At 40.7% G+C, this 14,275-nt stretch overlaps 1 protein-coding gene across 4 annotated transcripts in view; it reads right to left on the bottom strand.

Annotated features, from left to right (window-relative positions):
* Nucleotides 1-1,754: 1,754 nt before the first annotated feature.
* STON2 (stonin 2) overlaps nucleotides 1,755-14,275 on the bottom strand; it is a 138,756-nt gene continuing 126,235 nt past the window's right edge. For all 4 annotated transcript variants that reach the window (XM_079128053.1, XM_079128056.1, XM_079128055.1 and 1 more), the window contains 3 exons: nucleotides 10,093-11,928; nucleotides 4,656-4,858; nucleotides 1,755-2,927 (listed from right to left, as the gene is read on the bottom strand). In XM_079128053.1, coding sequence (XP_078984179.1) covers nucleotides 2,844-2,927; nucleotides 4,656-4,858; nucleotides 10,093-11,928 — 2,123 coding nt within the window. In that variant the 3' untranslated portion in view covers nucleotides 1,755-2,843. The remainder of the gene's footprint in view (nucleotides 2,928-4,655; nucleotides 4,859-10,092; nucleotides 11,929-14,275) is intronic.

Genomic DNA, 14,275 nt, shown 5'->3' with positions numbered 1-14,275 from the left:
GTAATAATCAGCTGGCTTGAATGTAGAAAGCATGGAAGGGACTTCCCAACTCTTGGTTAAAAATCACAGTCCAAGCAAAAGGGAGAAGGCATGAGAATTAGCCAAGGGGGCGGGGTTGAGTCCCATTAAGCCATCTGCATGTGCTGCTAGCAGGGAGGCAGGGATCAGGACACAGTGCTCAACTTGGTAAGGAAGGTGCGTGGATGCCCTTCATTCTTCTCTCCAACCCAAGGGGCTCCTATAGGAATCTTAAGTGCCTTTAATACAACCAGAGAAAGGATATGCTTTGGAATCCCTTGACAAAGCCTAATTTTAGCGGGCTCTGCTGTATTCCAAAGAATTTGTAAACATGTAAGAAGGAAAAGATCACTGGAGTTAGAGACTTACTCTTGTTGAAACTACTTAGAAGGGATCTTGGTCATCATCGAACCCAAATTCAAATATGGGAGTCCTTTTCATAGCACCTGGGATAGGCGGTTATTATAACCTTTGGGCACAGGCAGCAACAGGAAATTTTACACTTGAGTTTATTCCTCTTTAGAACAACTCATCAGAAAATTTTTTCTTGTATTAAAGGAGACATCTATTATCTTTAAAGTTCCTCTTTATTCTTATTTTTCTTATTTTTGCCCTCTGAAGCTACACAAAATAAATCCATTTCCTCTTTTAGCTCAACAGAAATTTTGAGGCAGCTATTTTATCAGTCCCTTCTCTGTACTCCCTTCCCAGAGATATCTTCTGTTCCTCAGGGTAGCTAGTCCCCTATTTCAGACTCTGCACAACCCTGATCACCTGCCTGTGCACAATTTATTAATGTCTCTCTTAAAACACAGTATCTGTAGTTGAATCCAAACCTCCATCCAGATGTGTACTCACTCATCAATACATTCTTCAGAACTTTCTAAACTTCTTTTGACATAGGTTGAATGCATTAGTTTTATGAATAGTTACAGCACTCTCCCAATTCAAAACTGAACTATCATTTCCCTAAGAAAACATTTCTACATGAATGGCTATAGAAATATCTTCCTAATGACCTTTTTCATGAACACACACATGAACACACACATGTAAACACACACATTCACAACGCCCCCCACACACTATATTCTACTTTGTACTTAGAGGATTGCATTTTAAAAACTCAGAAACAGGGTTTCTCATTAATGTCTACCCAATCTGATCCTTTTAGTTTCACTCCTGTGCTTAGATACTTCAAAATATTTTAATAATTTTCATAACCTAGTGTAAGTACATAGTTAGAATTCAATGAATGTTCATTGAATAAGTTAGTCCTGAAACTGCTCAGTCCCAAACTGGAGATATAATCTATTTCTCTATTATCTACAAAGCTGATAAAAGTGTACTTTCTGTTCCCTCACTCCATTCTTCAAGAGAGAAAACACCAAGGTACAAATAAGAAGCAGAGGTAAGCAGGAAAAGAAGGTGGAGTGTCCTGACTCTTAGAATCAGGATTTAATGTTCACAACATTAATAAATATGGCTTTTCCCCACCCCTACCCTAGAGTTTTCTGCATTTTTGATCTATTACAATACTGTGATTATCAAACTCTGAATTTTGTGGGAAAGCTCAGTCTTTTAAAATTATCTTTTAAATCTCCTATAGAGTGAGCTGAAGAGACATGCAACAGTATATTAGCTATGAGGTATAAAAAGAACTCCCAAATGCCCCTGACAACTGCCTGAGGTATTGTGTGTGTGTGTGTGTGTGTGTGTGTGTGTGTGTGTTGTTTCAGGAATCAGAAGTGGCCTATATTTTTCAGTGTGAATTTGGGAATTCAATGAGATTGAAAGCTCTCTCCTGATATATTACCTTACAATTAATGTCCCTTTTTGTCAGAATGAAGAGAAAGGAAATAAGTTCAATTTTGCTTTTCCTTCAACAGAATGTGAATCCAGTCCAATGCATTTGCAGAATGTAGGTCCAATCACAGAATAAAAATATATCCTATTAGGTCTTTTCCCATTATCTCTTGTGATTCAGGACAGCAAATCCTGTGACTGAAATCTCAGAGAAATGGAAGAAGTATTTCAATCTAAACAATCTAGAACCAGGAGGAAAACATCTGGAAAATTTCTGTTGCATAGTGTTAACATTTAAAAAAATGGAGATCTCTACAAAGCGCCTAGTAGACCCAAAGAAGAAATTTGTTGTGAATCTTTTCTGAACATTTTCTAGAGGGAGTGAAGTGATACATATAAAAAGAAAAAAACACTAGTGATTGATTCAGGGGTGCTTCACTATGAGCCACAACCCCAGCCCTTTTTATTTTTTAAGACATGGTCTCATTAAGTTGCTGAGGGCCTCACTATATGGCTGAAGCTGGCTTCAAACTTATGATCATTCTGTTTTAGCCTCCGAAGTTGCTGGGATTATAGGCCTGTGTCACTATGCCTGGTGACAGACACGAATTCTTAAGACTGCTTTTTTTCTTTTTACGAAAATTCATGAGTGACAGATGTATATCAGAAAGAAATCATGGCAACACTGATATTGGAGGTTCTTTTACAGACCTTAATAGTCACAAAAAGTCATACGCCAGTGGCTCTGATATAAGCAGAGAAAAGACAAGGAGGCTCGATTACACAATAAACTCCAAAAGTCAGGTGAACCATGTGCTTCAGGTATGGCCAGACTCAACAAGCCTCTCCACAGCATCCACCTCAGGGCTCCTGCTAAAATACAGGGGACTGTAAATGGGAAGGTCTGAGGGACTGTTCCCAACATGGAGTGACCACAGCAGGTATTGACTTAAACCTCAGCTATTCAGGAAGACACCCTTGTCATGATTCTTGGATCAGGTTCCTCACTGTAGGCTTTGTCACTGTATTCCACACTCCTTGGGATTTTCTACTTCATCTCCTTCAAAATCTGGCTTCAAACTCTTTTTTTGTTCAATTTCCACCTGCCAAAAAAATTTTTGGAGAAAATATCAAAACAAAAGAATAACAACAAAGAAAAGAAAGTGCACAAAAACAAACTAAAAAGAATATCAGAAGTGTCTTTAGGATTCCTTGTAATTTTACTAATGTTGGGGTTATCCATGTTGGAGCTACTGGCACTAGTGTATCATGACTTTTGCTTTGCATATATGTTCTTTGCATGAGCTGAAATTCCCTCTTCCTCATGGATTATCTGAAAAATTCTTATCATTTGTCATGCACAGTTACTCAAAGGTCACTTCTGTTCTGGACTTATTAAGTAGACTTAGGTGCTTCCCCTATGAATATTTCCACTGCATCATGTACACTAGTCTGGCTCTATTGTTTCACAGGCTCCACAGGACAGGGGCAAGATGTTGTTCACCATTTTACTCAATAATGTAGGAAAACAGTAGGCAATTGACAAATGTTTATCAGATGAATAATTTCCTTTGTAGTTGATTGTTTAAACCTCTCCAAATATTTTATCACTTTTAAAAGCCTCCAAACTAGAAGTATTGAAGTGTTTACAGTTCCTACCATATCCTCTGCAAAATACGCTGCCATTACAAAGGGTTCAATATATAAATCTCCCCTTGAAAGTAATACATTTCAACTAAAGCCTTTGATAAGTCAGGTAGGAACTCCTTTGTGCTCAGGAATTTCATAATTAAGGCTGCTTCTCTCAGTACCTCTTTGGAGGTACTTGGAGGGTATGACTCAAGACAGCACAGGGTCATGCTCAAGGTAAATGCTATTTTTTTCCTGACCACAAGATGGAGTATTTGTTCTTTTTGGTAGTTAAATGTTTTAGACCACACAACTAAGGAAAGAGCAATCATAAATCACCACATAAATCTAAGGATATCACTGCAAATAGGAGATTATTAAACCACTTTGCAAAATCCTTCTTTAATAACTCCCCTTAAATCCTTGGCATTTAATCTATCAAATGACTGCGTTTTCAGGATATTTTTGCTTTGTACATTTGTCAGAAAACTCCATTTTTATTATTCCTCCCATAGCCCTATTCCATTGTAGAAATCTGCTTGGCTTTTGAGTTTTGTACTGTTACAGCCCCATACCCAGCTCATGTGTGTCCTGAGTTTGTTCTGATCCACTTTATCAACTCATGTTGATAGTATGTGTTTTGGGTTAGTATGTTCCTGATAACTCTCCTCCACTTCCAAGTTCACTATTCTGAAACAAATTATATTACAAATGAGTAATGATAAAATTCCCCCCGTTATTTTTTTTTCTTCTTCTTCTTTCTTGGTAGCAGGGATTGAACCCAGGGGCACTTAACCACTGAACACATTCCCAGCCCTTATTATTTTTTATTTTAGACAGGGTCTTGCTAAGTTGCTGAGGCTGGTTTTGAACATGTCTCAGCTTCCCAATCCACTGGGATTATAGGTGTGTACTACCACACCAGGCTCTCTGTTCTTTTTGTTGCTGTTTTTCACAAGGACAGAGAGACATTGCACTCTCCTCTGTAAATAGCCCCTTTATTTTTTCCAACCTTTCTCTTGGAGGTTAGTCATTAAAATCAGAGCAGATTCATCAACAGCTATGTATGTGTACTTCCTCTGGAATGCTAAAAGCATACTCTGCACAATGGTAAGCATTGCTAAAAGGAATAAGGAGGGGGAGAGTAGTGGTGTGAAGCGATGGACTTGGAAACATCAGGCAGACCCCTCCCCCAAGGTTACCTTGTAGCTGTAATGTGCGGAATAATTGACCCACTTCCTGACATCAGTCTTATCTTCCACAGAGATGGATCTTACAGCAGCTTTGGAGGCAGAAGTTGTGGGCATGCTGAACTCAACATCCACATGACTGGCAAATCTGGAAGGCACTTCCCGGTCAGAACCAAGTTCAAGGTGGCAAAAGAAACAGTGTGGGTGACCAGAAGCTATGAAAGAAAGAATCCAGGGGTCAGGTTCTTTGGGGATGAATTTTAAAATTTTAAAAAAAGGTCGAAAGAGTTGCCTCAGAAACAAAGAAGACCAACAGGCTGGGAACCTGGCAGTCTTACAGAGAGGGTCCTGCGCTAAGTGGAGAATTTCCTGCAGCAGGCTCTGTATGCCTTAGTCCTTTTGATAAAACACCATCTAATTACCACTGGTTGGTATCCTAGCAATAAAACCCACAGCCTGAGAAACAGACCATTCTGCCTGCTCTGATCAGGGTGATATGTGGATGCAGTACAAATACTAAGAGAGGCTGTAGATTGGAAGACCAGAATAAAAGGGATCAGCACTTAGCACATAATAAAACATCAATGACAGCCACCTGGAGCAAAATCATTGCTTTCCTTTGAAGGATGAGTTGAATTTTCTTAATAGCATTGGTATTTTCAAAAAGGCTTTTAGCATATTTCTGTAGGTGAATGACATACATGACAAAGACCTTACAAAGACCTTATAGACAGCACACAAGTATTAGGGAATGTTGGTACACTCCTCAGAACAACTGATCTGTATCAGAATATCATGCACTGGCTTCCAGCTGCCATGCAAGCGGCAGAGAGTCCACACCCAAGTCCTTTGTTCTCTCCAGGTCTCAATTCCTCAACTGCAGAATGGGGAGATGATGGGAGGGACAAGAAAAGGGTGGGCTGGTGTATGCTGGGCATAGGCCCCTGCTGCTCCCATTCTGTAAGTCTATACGAAATTAGACCTGGATGGCAAATTAAGGATTTGATTTGTTTGAGAATTGTCATTAGATTTTGAGGAAAGAAAAATTAGAGCTTAGTTCTGAGACTTTAACCCTTGAAGTTTCCTGTCATTCTTCAGGCACAGCAGGAAATGATTGCTGAGTGCCCTGTGCCCAGCACTGGGATAAGTGCTTTCCACAGATAAACTCACTGAATCTTCCTAACAATCCTTTGAGGTCATAATATTATCCTCACTTTACAGACCAGGAAACAAAGGCTTTGCAAGCAAAGTGAGCTGTCCAAGGTCATGGCTAGAAAGTGCCAGAGCTTTCTAGCTTTGGCTTAATGGTGTAACTGAAACAACCCCTTAATTACCCCAGTTTTCCAAGTAAACAATCAACCCCATTTTTTTTTTTTTTCACTAGTCTGGGTAGGACTTTCAATATCAGAAAGTAAGAAAGTACATACCCACTCTCCAAGGAAAACATTACAGAGTGAAGTATTTGTTTTGCTATTTAACAAATGTAACATAATTCAATGGTAACTTGTAAATAAGACTTTGTGAAATTCACTGAAAAATTTACACTGTTTTTTAGGAAAGGAATTTAAATAAGATACATGTAATTGTAGAAATTACATCATTTGAAAATGAATCCACTCATCATGTCTTCTTAATTGTGTACCACAGATGTAATTATATAGCTATCATTCACTGGACATTTGTTACAGACCAGATACTGTGCTAAACACTTAAAAAGCACTTATCTAATTTCATTCTGAATGAGCGAGGTTTTAATAGCCCTATTTTACAGATGAGAAAAATTGGGTTTCTCTGAAAAGGGTAAATTCATTGCCTGAGGTCACACTACATTAAGTAGTAGAGCTGGGAATCAATTCAGATCTGACTCTGACTCCAAACTGTGCCCTAAATTCTTCCCGATATGTTGTTATGGAATTAGAACACTACAACATACATAGAAGAGTCTCTCAAGAGCTGTTTTTATCCAACTACCTTTATTTGTATGTTGTTGGAATACTGAAAACTCATTTCTTTTACAAAAGTGACTCCCTCCTTTCACAGCACACTCTGAAAGCAACATTTTTCCCTAGATTCCTAGCCTCAACTATTAGATGTGTGAGGCTGGTGGACAATTAAGTGTAATTTTGAAAACTGGTATAGTTTAATTCATGGTAATGAGCTAAAAAAGCCCACACATTACGTTATTTTCTTTGATGAAACTGAGAAAATGAAACATTAAAATTCAGGCTTTATTCTTACTGGAATGGTTTTATCTTTACCTGATCTAATGAGAACTAGAATTCCAGCAAAGTTACCTCTGTAGGATAGAATGTTTTAGTTCTTATTGTGAGCCCTGTGAAATAAGCAGGACCTATTCCAGCATCTTCTAAGATTAAGAAAAATTGCTGAGATCTGAGTGGCAGCAATCCTTGGAATTTTTAGCTGGGCTTGTGCACTTGCTGGGCCCTGCTGGTGGGAGGCAGTTTGGTATTCAGAGGCAGCTACATGGTTTCCCAGGGAGAAACTGAAAAAAAGACTGGAACAAGCCCAATGTGGCTACATACTTGGGCTACCAGAACAGGCAGGGGTGCCAACTTGCTGGCCAATGCTGCCTATAGTCTGCCTGCCATGCCCACTGTAGGATGCAGAAGCAGGGCCAAGGTAGATGGGAGTGTGTGTGGAAAGGTTCAGGCCTCTCAGTCAGCTGGGCCTTTTGACCTCTGCTGGGCCCCTGTAAAAGGAGGTGGAAGTCATTACAAAAAAATAACTTGTAAAAGGTGATTTGCCAAGACTAGCATCTAGACAGAAGAGTTCAGAAAATCTATTACGAATAGATTGTTATCAGCTTTCTTGTTTCATGGATGGAGCATAGGATGGGAGGGCAAGGGCTGGGCACAGTGATTTCTAGTTATGGTAGGAAATTGCAGTCTGACCAGGGCATAAATCTAATACAATTCAAGTTTCCAGAAAAGAATACTATTAATTTCATGAATGGGTACGAAAACACACCATGGGCCAGAAGTAGTACAAGAAGGCTCTTTTGGGAGTTTCACTACTAAAAACAGTGTACAGCCATGACAGAAAAAGCAGTGAAGGGCGTTGGGGGGTTTACGTAAGAGACATTTTTAAATATCCTTATGCTGCCCTGTATGTTAAAAATCTCCCACAAATAAGGTTCTAGTAAATTACTAACATATACTTGCTGCATTTACTTAGCCTTAAGCCTACTGAATATTCTCCACTGGGAAGCATTAAGAAATATGTTTGCTGAAGACCTATTGCTTTGTCCCTGTCCTGTGTCCATTTCTACTTTTTCTGGTAGCAATCTTTTTTTTCTCTTCTTTTGAGAAATAATCTTCCCTGGTGCAGAATATCATCTTGGTGCTTGGATCAGTCAAAATGCCTGGACCCTCCTGGCAAGAAGACAGAAAATGGTGGTGATCATTTGTCCCAGTGGCCACACCCTGAGGAGAAATCCACTAGTTATGAGGCTATTCTGGAGCTCTCCTTTCTGATGTCTATCTTTTCAACCTTTTCTTCAGTTCTCTGAGCTATTCATATTCATCCAGCTGTCCCTCTCTCCTTCTCTCCTTCCTTCCTTCCTTTCTTCCTTCCTTCCTTCCTTCCTTCCATTTCTTTCATTTCTTTCATTCCTCCCTCCCTCTCCTTTACTTAATTAAGGTCAGTGTTTGTTGCTTACAGTCAAAAACCCTTATATAGTCCTTTTAAATATTTTAAATCACTTTGAGGTATGTTTGTATGCACTGGGAAAACTGCAAATCTTTGTTCTTGTAACAGAAATTAGTTCAAGTTTGTGTCTGTCTGGCTTCATCTACTGCTATGTAAGAGGGGCTGTGGTATTGACAAAACAGGCCTGGATGTGGCTGTGAGACTTTAGATGAGACACATCACCTCTGGGGCCTTAATTTCTCATCTGCAGAACGAGGAGGTTTGTGTGACTTGTCCCCATGGTCGCTTCCAGCTAGGAAGTGCAGTAATTCCACAGTTCTCTCTTCCCCAGGGCTTCTGTGCCATAGGGGGATTCAGGGTTTTTCCTTCATTGGAAGGTTGCGAGAGCCCGTGGCTGATACAGAAATGGCAGTGCATTCACCAGAGAATATAGTGCTGATTCAAGAGAAGTGAAGAAGCAAGCATGAAGAGGAAGACCTTGTTTTTAAAATGCTGTCAGTTTAGGGATAGAGGGCAGCAAACCCAGCCTCAAACAGAGGCCCTATTGTCTTTTCAGATGCACCGCTATACCCAGTGTCTGACACAGAGCGCCTGGTGTGCGCCAGCTCTCTGTACTATCTGGGGAGTTACCAGACAGTACTGCTTCTTGCTATCATGTCACACTGCACCTAGGATATAGTAACGCAGCCACTCTACATGCTGAGCAGAAGAGAAACACTTGAACACACTGGGTTCAATCCTTAGCACCACATAAAAAAATAAAGGCATTGTGTCCATTTACAACTAAAAAAATATTAACAAAAAATAGTGACAAGGGACTAAAGCATAGCCTCACATTTCAATCAAACCTTATTCTCTTTGCTCCACTAGCAAATCCACTTTTATTAATAGATGGGCACAATTTATCATAAGCCAGGAGAGAAGTGGTTTGAAGGCTCATGGAAGGCTCATGAGCTTGTTCCTGCCACTGGGGTCACCCAGACCTACTCTAAGAAAGAAAGCTATCAGAGCTGGTTTGGTTGCTGCCTGGTTTTATCGTGTCACTGAATCTCTCTGGATCAACAAGGAAAGTAATTGCCTTCTGGGCTCAGTCAAGCACAACAGTATCTCCTATAGCTGGGAGCAGGTCAGCTAGGATTGGTATGCTTTTTGTTTGTCTGTTTGTTTAAATAAACATTTCTTGCTTTACATTTTGCCTGATAGAATTTGAGCCCATTTGGACTTTGATGCTCTGTCTGGATCTTCAATATGATTGGAGGCCACTTTCCCTCTTGCCCATCCCAAAGTCCCAGAGGCTAACTTTGAGTTTGAGATGTTATGACTGACAGGTTTCACAGAGTGCCTGGGCTCAGAAATCTTATGATTTGGTGACAAAATGGTCCTTTCACCTACATGCAGGACACAGCTAGAAAGATGCCTCTTCAGAACCCAGAGGCCTTCCAGGAAGGATCTGGAACACCACAGTTAATAATTTAATGAGTCCCAAAAGAATAAACATTCAGAAACTTCCTTGGAAAGCTGCTTAGCAGCCTAGCTGAACAGAGTAATACATAGTTTTATGGAAGATTTATGATATCAAGAGCTGAAAAGATGGAGTGAACTAGGTCACTATGCTTGTTACTTTGCACAAATATTTCAGGTTTTCCGGTGCCCTCCCCGTCCATTACCATTCCCACCACACAACAAAAGCAAGCGCTTGGTAGAGGAAGAAGATATGGAAGGTGATCCCAGATTTCTGGGAGCACATGGGCGTTTCCATAGAAGAGAAACTATGACCTACCCGAGTTTTTGTCAGGCAGTCGGTTTATCCTCCACACGATGGCGTTGAAGGCGTGCTCATACTTGGCAGTTCCCAGAGTTACTCTCATGACGGGCTCAGAGCCAGACACACTAGTTGAGCCAAAACTTGCCCCTCGGTTCATTTTGGCTTTCAGAGACTTCTCCCCCAGGACGCTTTCCCTGCGGAAGTTTTTAACCCACTCACTGGGCACTGGGTAACGCACCATTACATTCTCACAGGGAACCTGGGTGAGAGGGTCACGGTTAGAGGAGAAGCCAGCTGACATCCTCAGCCAGCTTTGCACCTCCACCTCTGCCCCGTTGATGCTGGCTGCAGTCCTGAGTGTGAAAGGCAAGGACTTCTCTGCAAATACTGTCCTGAACCGCATGAGCTCAAACCGGCATGCATCCAAAGGGTTGAAGAGAATAACTCGAGAGCTACTGAACACATCCTCATCCACACACCCATGAAAACGGCATTCATGGAGCTTAATCCACTTTGTGGTTGTGGTGGGCATGATGTCCTGCCGGGAAACGATTTCATTTCCTTTCACGAGAACGTCATTGAGGCCCAAGCGGCACTCTGCAAGCCCGGAGAGGAAACTCAAAATGTGGATCCGTGTTAAGACGTGGTGCTGGAGAATCTGGTTGTCTCCTTTGCTCACAATGCCAGAGAATTCATCTCTGACATCCACTGTGATCTCCTCTTCGAGGTAGTTCAGGCCAACTGTACTTAGGTCCATCGATAACACCGGCAGATCCATAAGACGGTCCTGAACTGCACGGATAAAGCTCAGGAAGTCATCGTAACTGGTGGTACCCAGCTTAATCACTTGCTCCCTCTCTGCTGTGTGGGCCACAGCAGGTTTGGGTTGGTATTTCTTCTTCTCCTTGTAGCTGACTCGGTCAATCCGTAAGCTGTGGATCCTACCATTCTCATCATAGTTTTGAAGCCGGGGTTCTGAGATTTCATGGCAGATCTCCAGCTTGAACTCACGGAATGGTTTCTCTAGGCCCTGCTCATAGTAGAGCTGCAGGTAACCACTATCTGTCAGTTTGATGTAGATTGGTCCCCAGTGCCTAGAGGACATGATGTTTTTCTTCTCAGGGATCCTCAGCATCATTGGCCATCCGTCCCTTGGCTGGGCCAGAGCTGGCCCAGGTGGGTGACCATCCAGCTCAATCCAGGTTACTGGGTCATCATCGGGTAGTGTTGGACTGCCAAAATGATCAGGATCATCAATGTGGAGCTGCTTAAGTTTTTCAACAGCATCAGAATGTGACTGGCTTTTGCTTGAATCATCAAAACTGATGGCATCCTGGTAGATGACAATGAGTGAATCTCTTTGGCTTTTGCCTGTGGTACTGGAAATGGAACTGTTTTGGGAGCGCCTCTCCTGTTCCTCAAAGAAAGCACTGAACGGGTTGATAGGGGAGGGCTGTACATCCTGTAAAGTCTCATTCAAGAAAGGATTGGTTGCCCTCCAAGGTGGTGCCTCAGTTATGAGAGGTGGACGGTTTAAGGAGGAAATGTCTAACTTCTGAACTTTCGAAAAGTTCATCAAAGTACTCTTGGGACGATCCCTCTTAAAAGACCCAGTTGAGTTAAAAGGTGCACCTGGGACCACAGATGTAATAGATGTTATATCTGGCTTCAGAGGAGAGGTGACTGGTGGTGAAGGGAGGCTAATTTCATTGTCATCAAAAGTGACCCAGCTGGGGAAACGAGCAGAGGTGACGGGAGATGCAGGGTGCCCGTTCATGGCTGGACTGCTGGCCTGCCAACTGATGGCCTCCATCTCTACCTCTTCATCTTCCTGGAGTGAGGAAGAATTGTCTAAAAGGAAAAGGAGAACATATGAGGGGCTGCCACTCAGGCCCTGCGGAGCAGAAAACTGAAGCAGGTGAATGAGGGAATACTAGAATTTTATCTGGAATCCATTAAGTTTCAAAGCAGCTAAATACCTGTCTCAAGTGCTTGGTCTGAGCATAGACCTCATAATTTGGTAATGAGCACACCATCTTACATGAAGTTAAGATGATAATGGTATTATCAATACAGAAGCATTAACTGGTAGGACCAAGCTCTGGAACAGATGTATTCTATACTTACCTCTAAGGTGTATATTCTTAATTTTTAAGCATCGAAAACTACCTCCTATATAAAACAATATAAACTGACCTCATTTAAAAATTTTTTAAAATCTCTCTTGAGGTTTCTTTGTTTAGTTTCTTTTTCTTTTTTCTTTTTTTTTTTAAGGTGGTTCTGGGAATAGAACCCAGTGAGTGTCTCACGTGTGCTAGGTAAGAACTCTACCACTGAGCCATAGCCACAGTCCCAGACCTCATTTTTTAAAAAGTTAATTTCTGTCAGTGATAATATGACTACAAATAATGTACTTGGAAGAATTCTAGCCCAAATATGATAAAAATATTAGACAAAACAGTAACATCATCAATAGGTATGGAGTAAGTTCATATAAATGAATAAGAAAAACACAAACCTCATCAGAAATATGGGCAAAGGACATAAACAGACAACTCATGAAAGAGAAAGTAAAAATGTCTAATAAGCACAAGAAGAATATCCGGTATCACTAATAATAATAAAAAAAAAAATTAAACAAAACAAAACCAAAGATTTTTGAAGTTTTCATTTTTTATTAAGAGAAAAGGTGGCATGAGAAGAACACTGAACAGACCCCAATGAGACTAAGTGGCAACAAACACTCTGAAAAGTGGTCTGGAGAGATAACCAAGGATCTTGGAGATGTTAATGAACTATGACTTAGTACTTCTACCTTTAAGAAATAAATCGAGTTAGGAATCAAGTTTGAAAAAGAGAGATGTCCATTTTTTATATTAGGAAGAAATAAAAGGAGATTTTAAACATCCAACAAGTCGGATGAATGTTAAGAAATTAAGGCACACAATAGAGTAATAAATATCGAGTCATTCACAGGTTTATAACAACATGCAAAATATTCATATTATAATCTCTTTTTTTCTCTAAAATGTCCATCTTGGGGCTTATTTAATGGATAATAAACAGGTTACTACAAATAAAACTCCACCCTAGCAAGTCCCCCAAGGAAGTGGGTACAGGACATGAGTGGTAATGAGGGAATGATCCAGACCTTTCAGTAGAATAAGGACCTTTTGTGTCTGCAGAGGTTGTGGGAAGGGAGGAGAAAAACAAGATCTTTAGCAAGAAGGAGCTGATTCGGATGAACATCTGGCATATAGTAAACACTCAGCAAAGGTTTGTTGATTGAATGTGAAAAGAAACTTTGCTTTGGAGTAGCTCTTCCATTTTCCATGTCTGGAGGAAAGTGTATGGGGATCTCTGCCATCACCCCACCCACTATTTCTACTGCCAGTCATTCAGAATCAAAGGGAAAAGGATACACAAAGATTGAGATTTCTGATGGCCTTGATAACCCTTCATGCACATTACATCCAAGCACAACGAATCAGCAATGCCACACAAAATTGTACATGTAATTACACATGGATAGGCTGGCTTGTCACCATCCTGCCAGAACTGTATTCAAACAGATAGCAATTTTCTTAGTTAAATAGTCATTTGGGAAAGGTAGGCTAAATACGTGCATATGCATACACACATATCCACACCTGCTCCAGAAATACAAAGAGCACAAGGTATTTTCTGTATGTGCAGCACTGCAAAAGGATTTCAAAGCATTTTAAAATTAAAGACGAGAACCTCCTTCAAATTCAGTTTTGTGGATGTACAAGTGATTTATTTTTTGACAAATGAAGGGAAAGGGTCAGGAAATAACCTGGGTTTATAGTATTTATATTTAATGTGTTTACTGATTATTATTGTTATTAATAACTTATTTTATAATGGAGGTAAGGGAAACACTGCAAACCTTAGTAATATTTTACTAACATAATCACTTCCTAGGAACAGTAACTCATCCTCCCTAGAGAACTGGGCAAGGGGTGGTTCTCAAAAATCACCCATTTCTAATGAGGCAGCTTTGTGGACTTCCAGAAGGTTGTGTTTCTACCCAAGCAGCCCCTGGCTGGCCCACCCTGCTAGCAGGGGTATTGCTTGTGCCTGGAGCTCATCACCACACCCTGGTTTAGAACAAGCTGAAGTACTTTTTTTTGGGAGGGCAGCTTTCTGCCAAAGCCATTTATCCTCCTGCCAAAGG

Source organism: Sciurus vulgaris, assembly GCF_902686455.1.
Source record: "Sciurus vulgaris genome assembly, chromosome: 2".
In the NCBI taxonomy this organism is placed as follows: Eukaryota; Metazoa; Chordata; class Mammalia; order Rodentia; family Sciuridae; genus Sciurus; species Sciurus vulgaris.
Note: the sequence above shows the minus strand (reverse complement) of the source record. Positions and strands in the feature narration are given on the sequence as shown.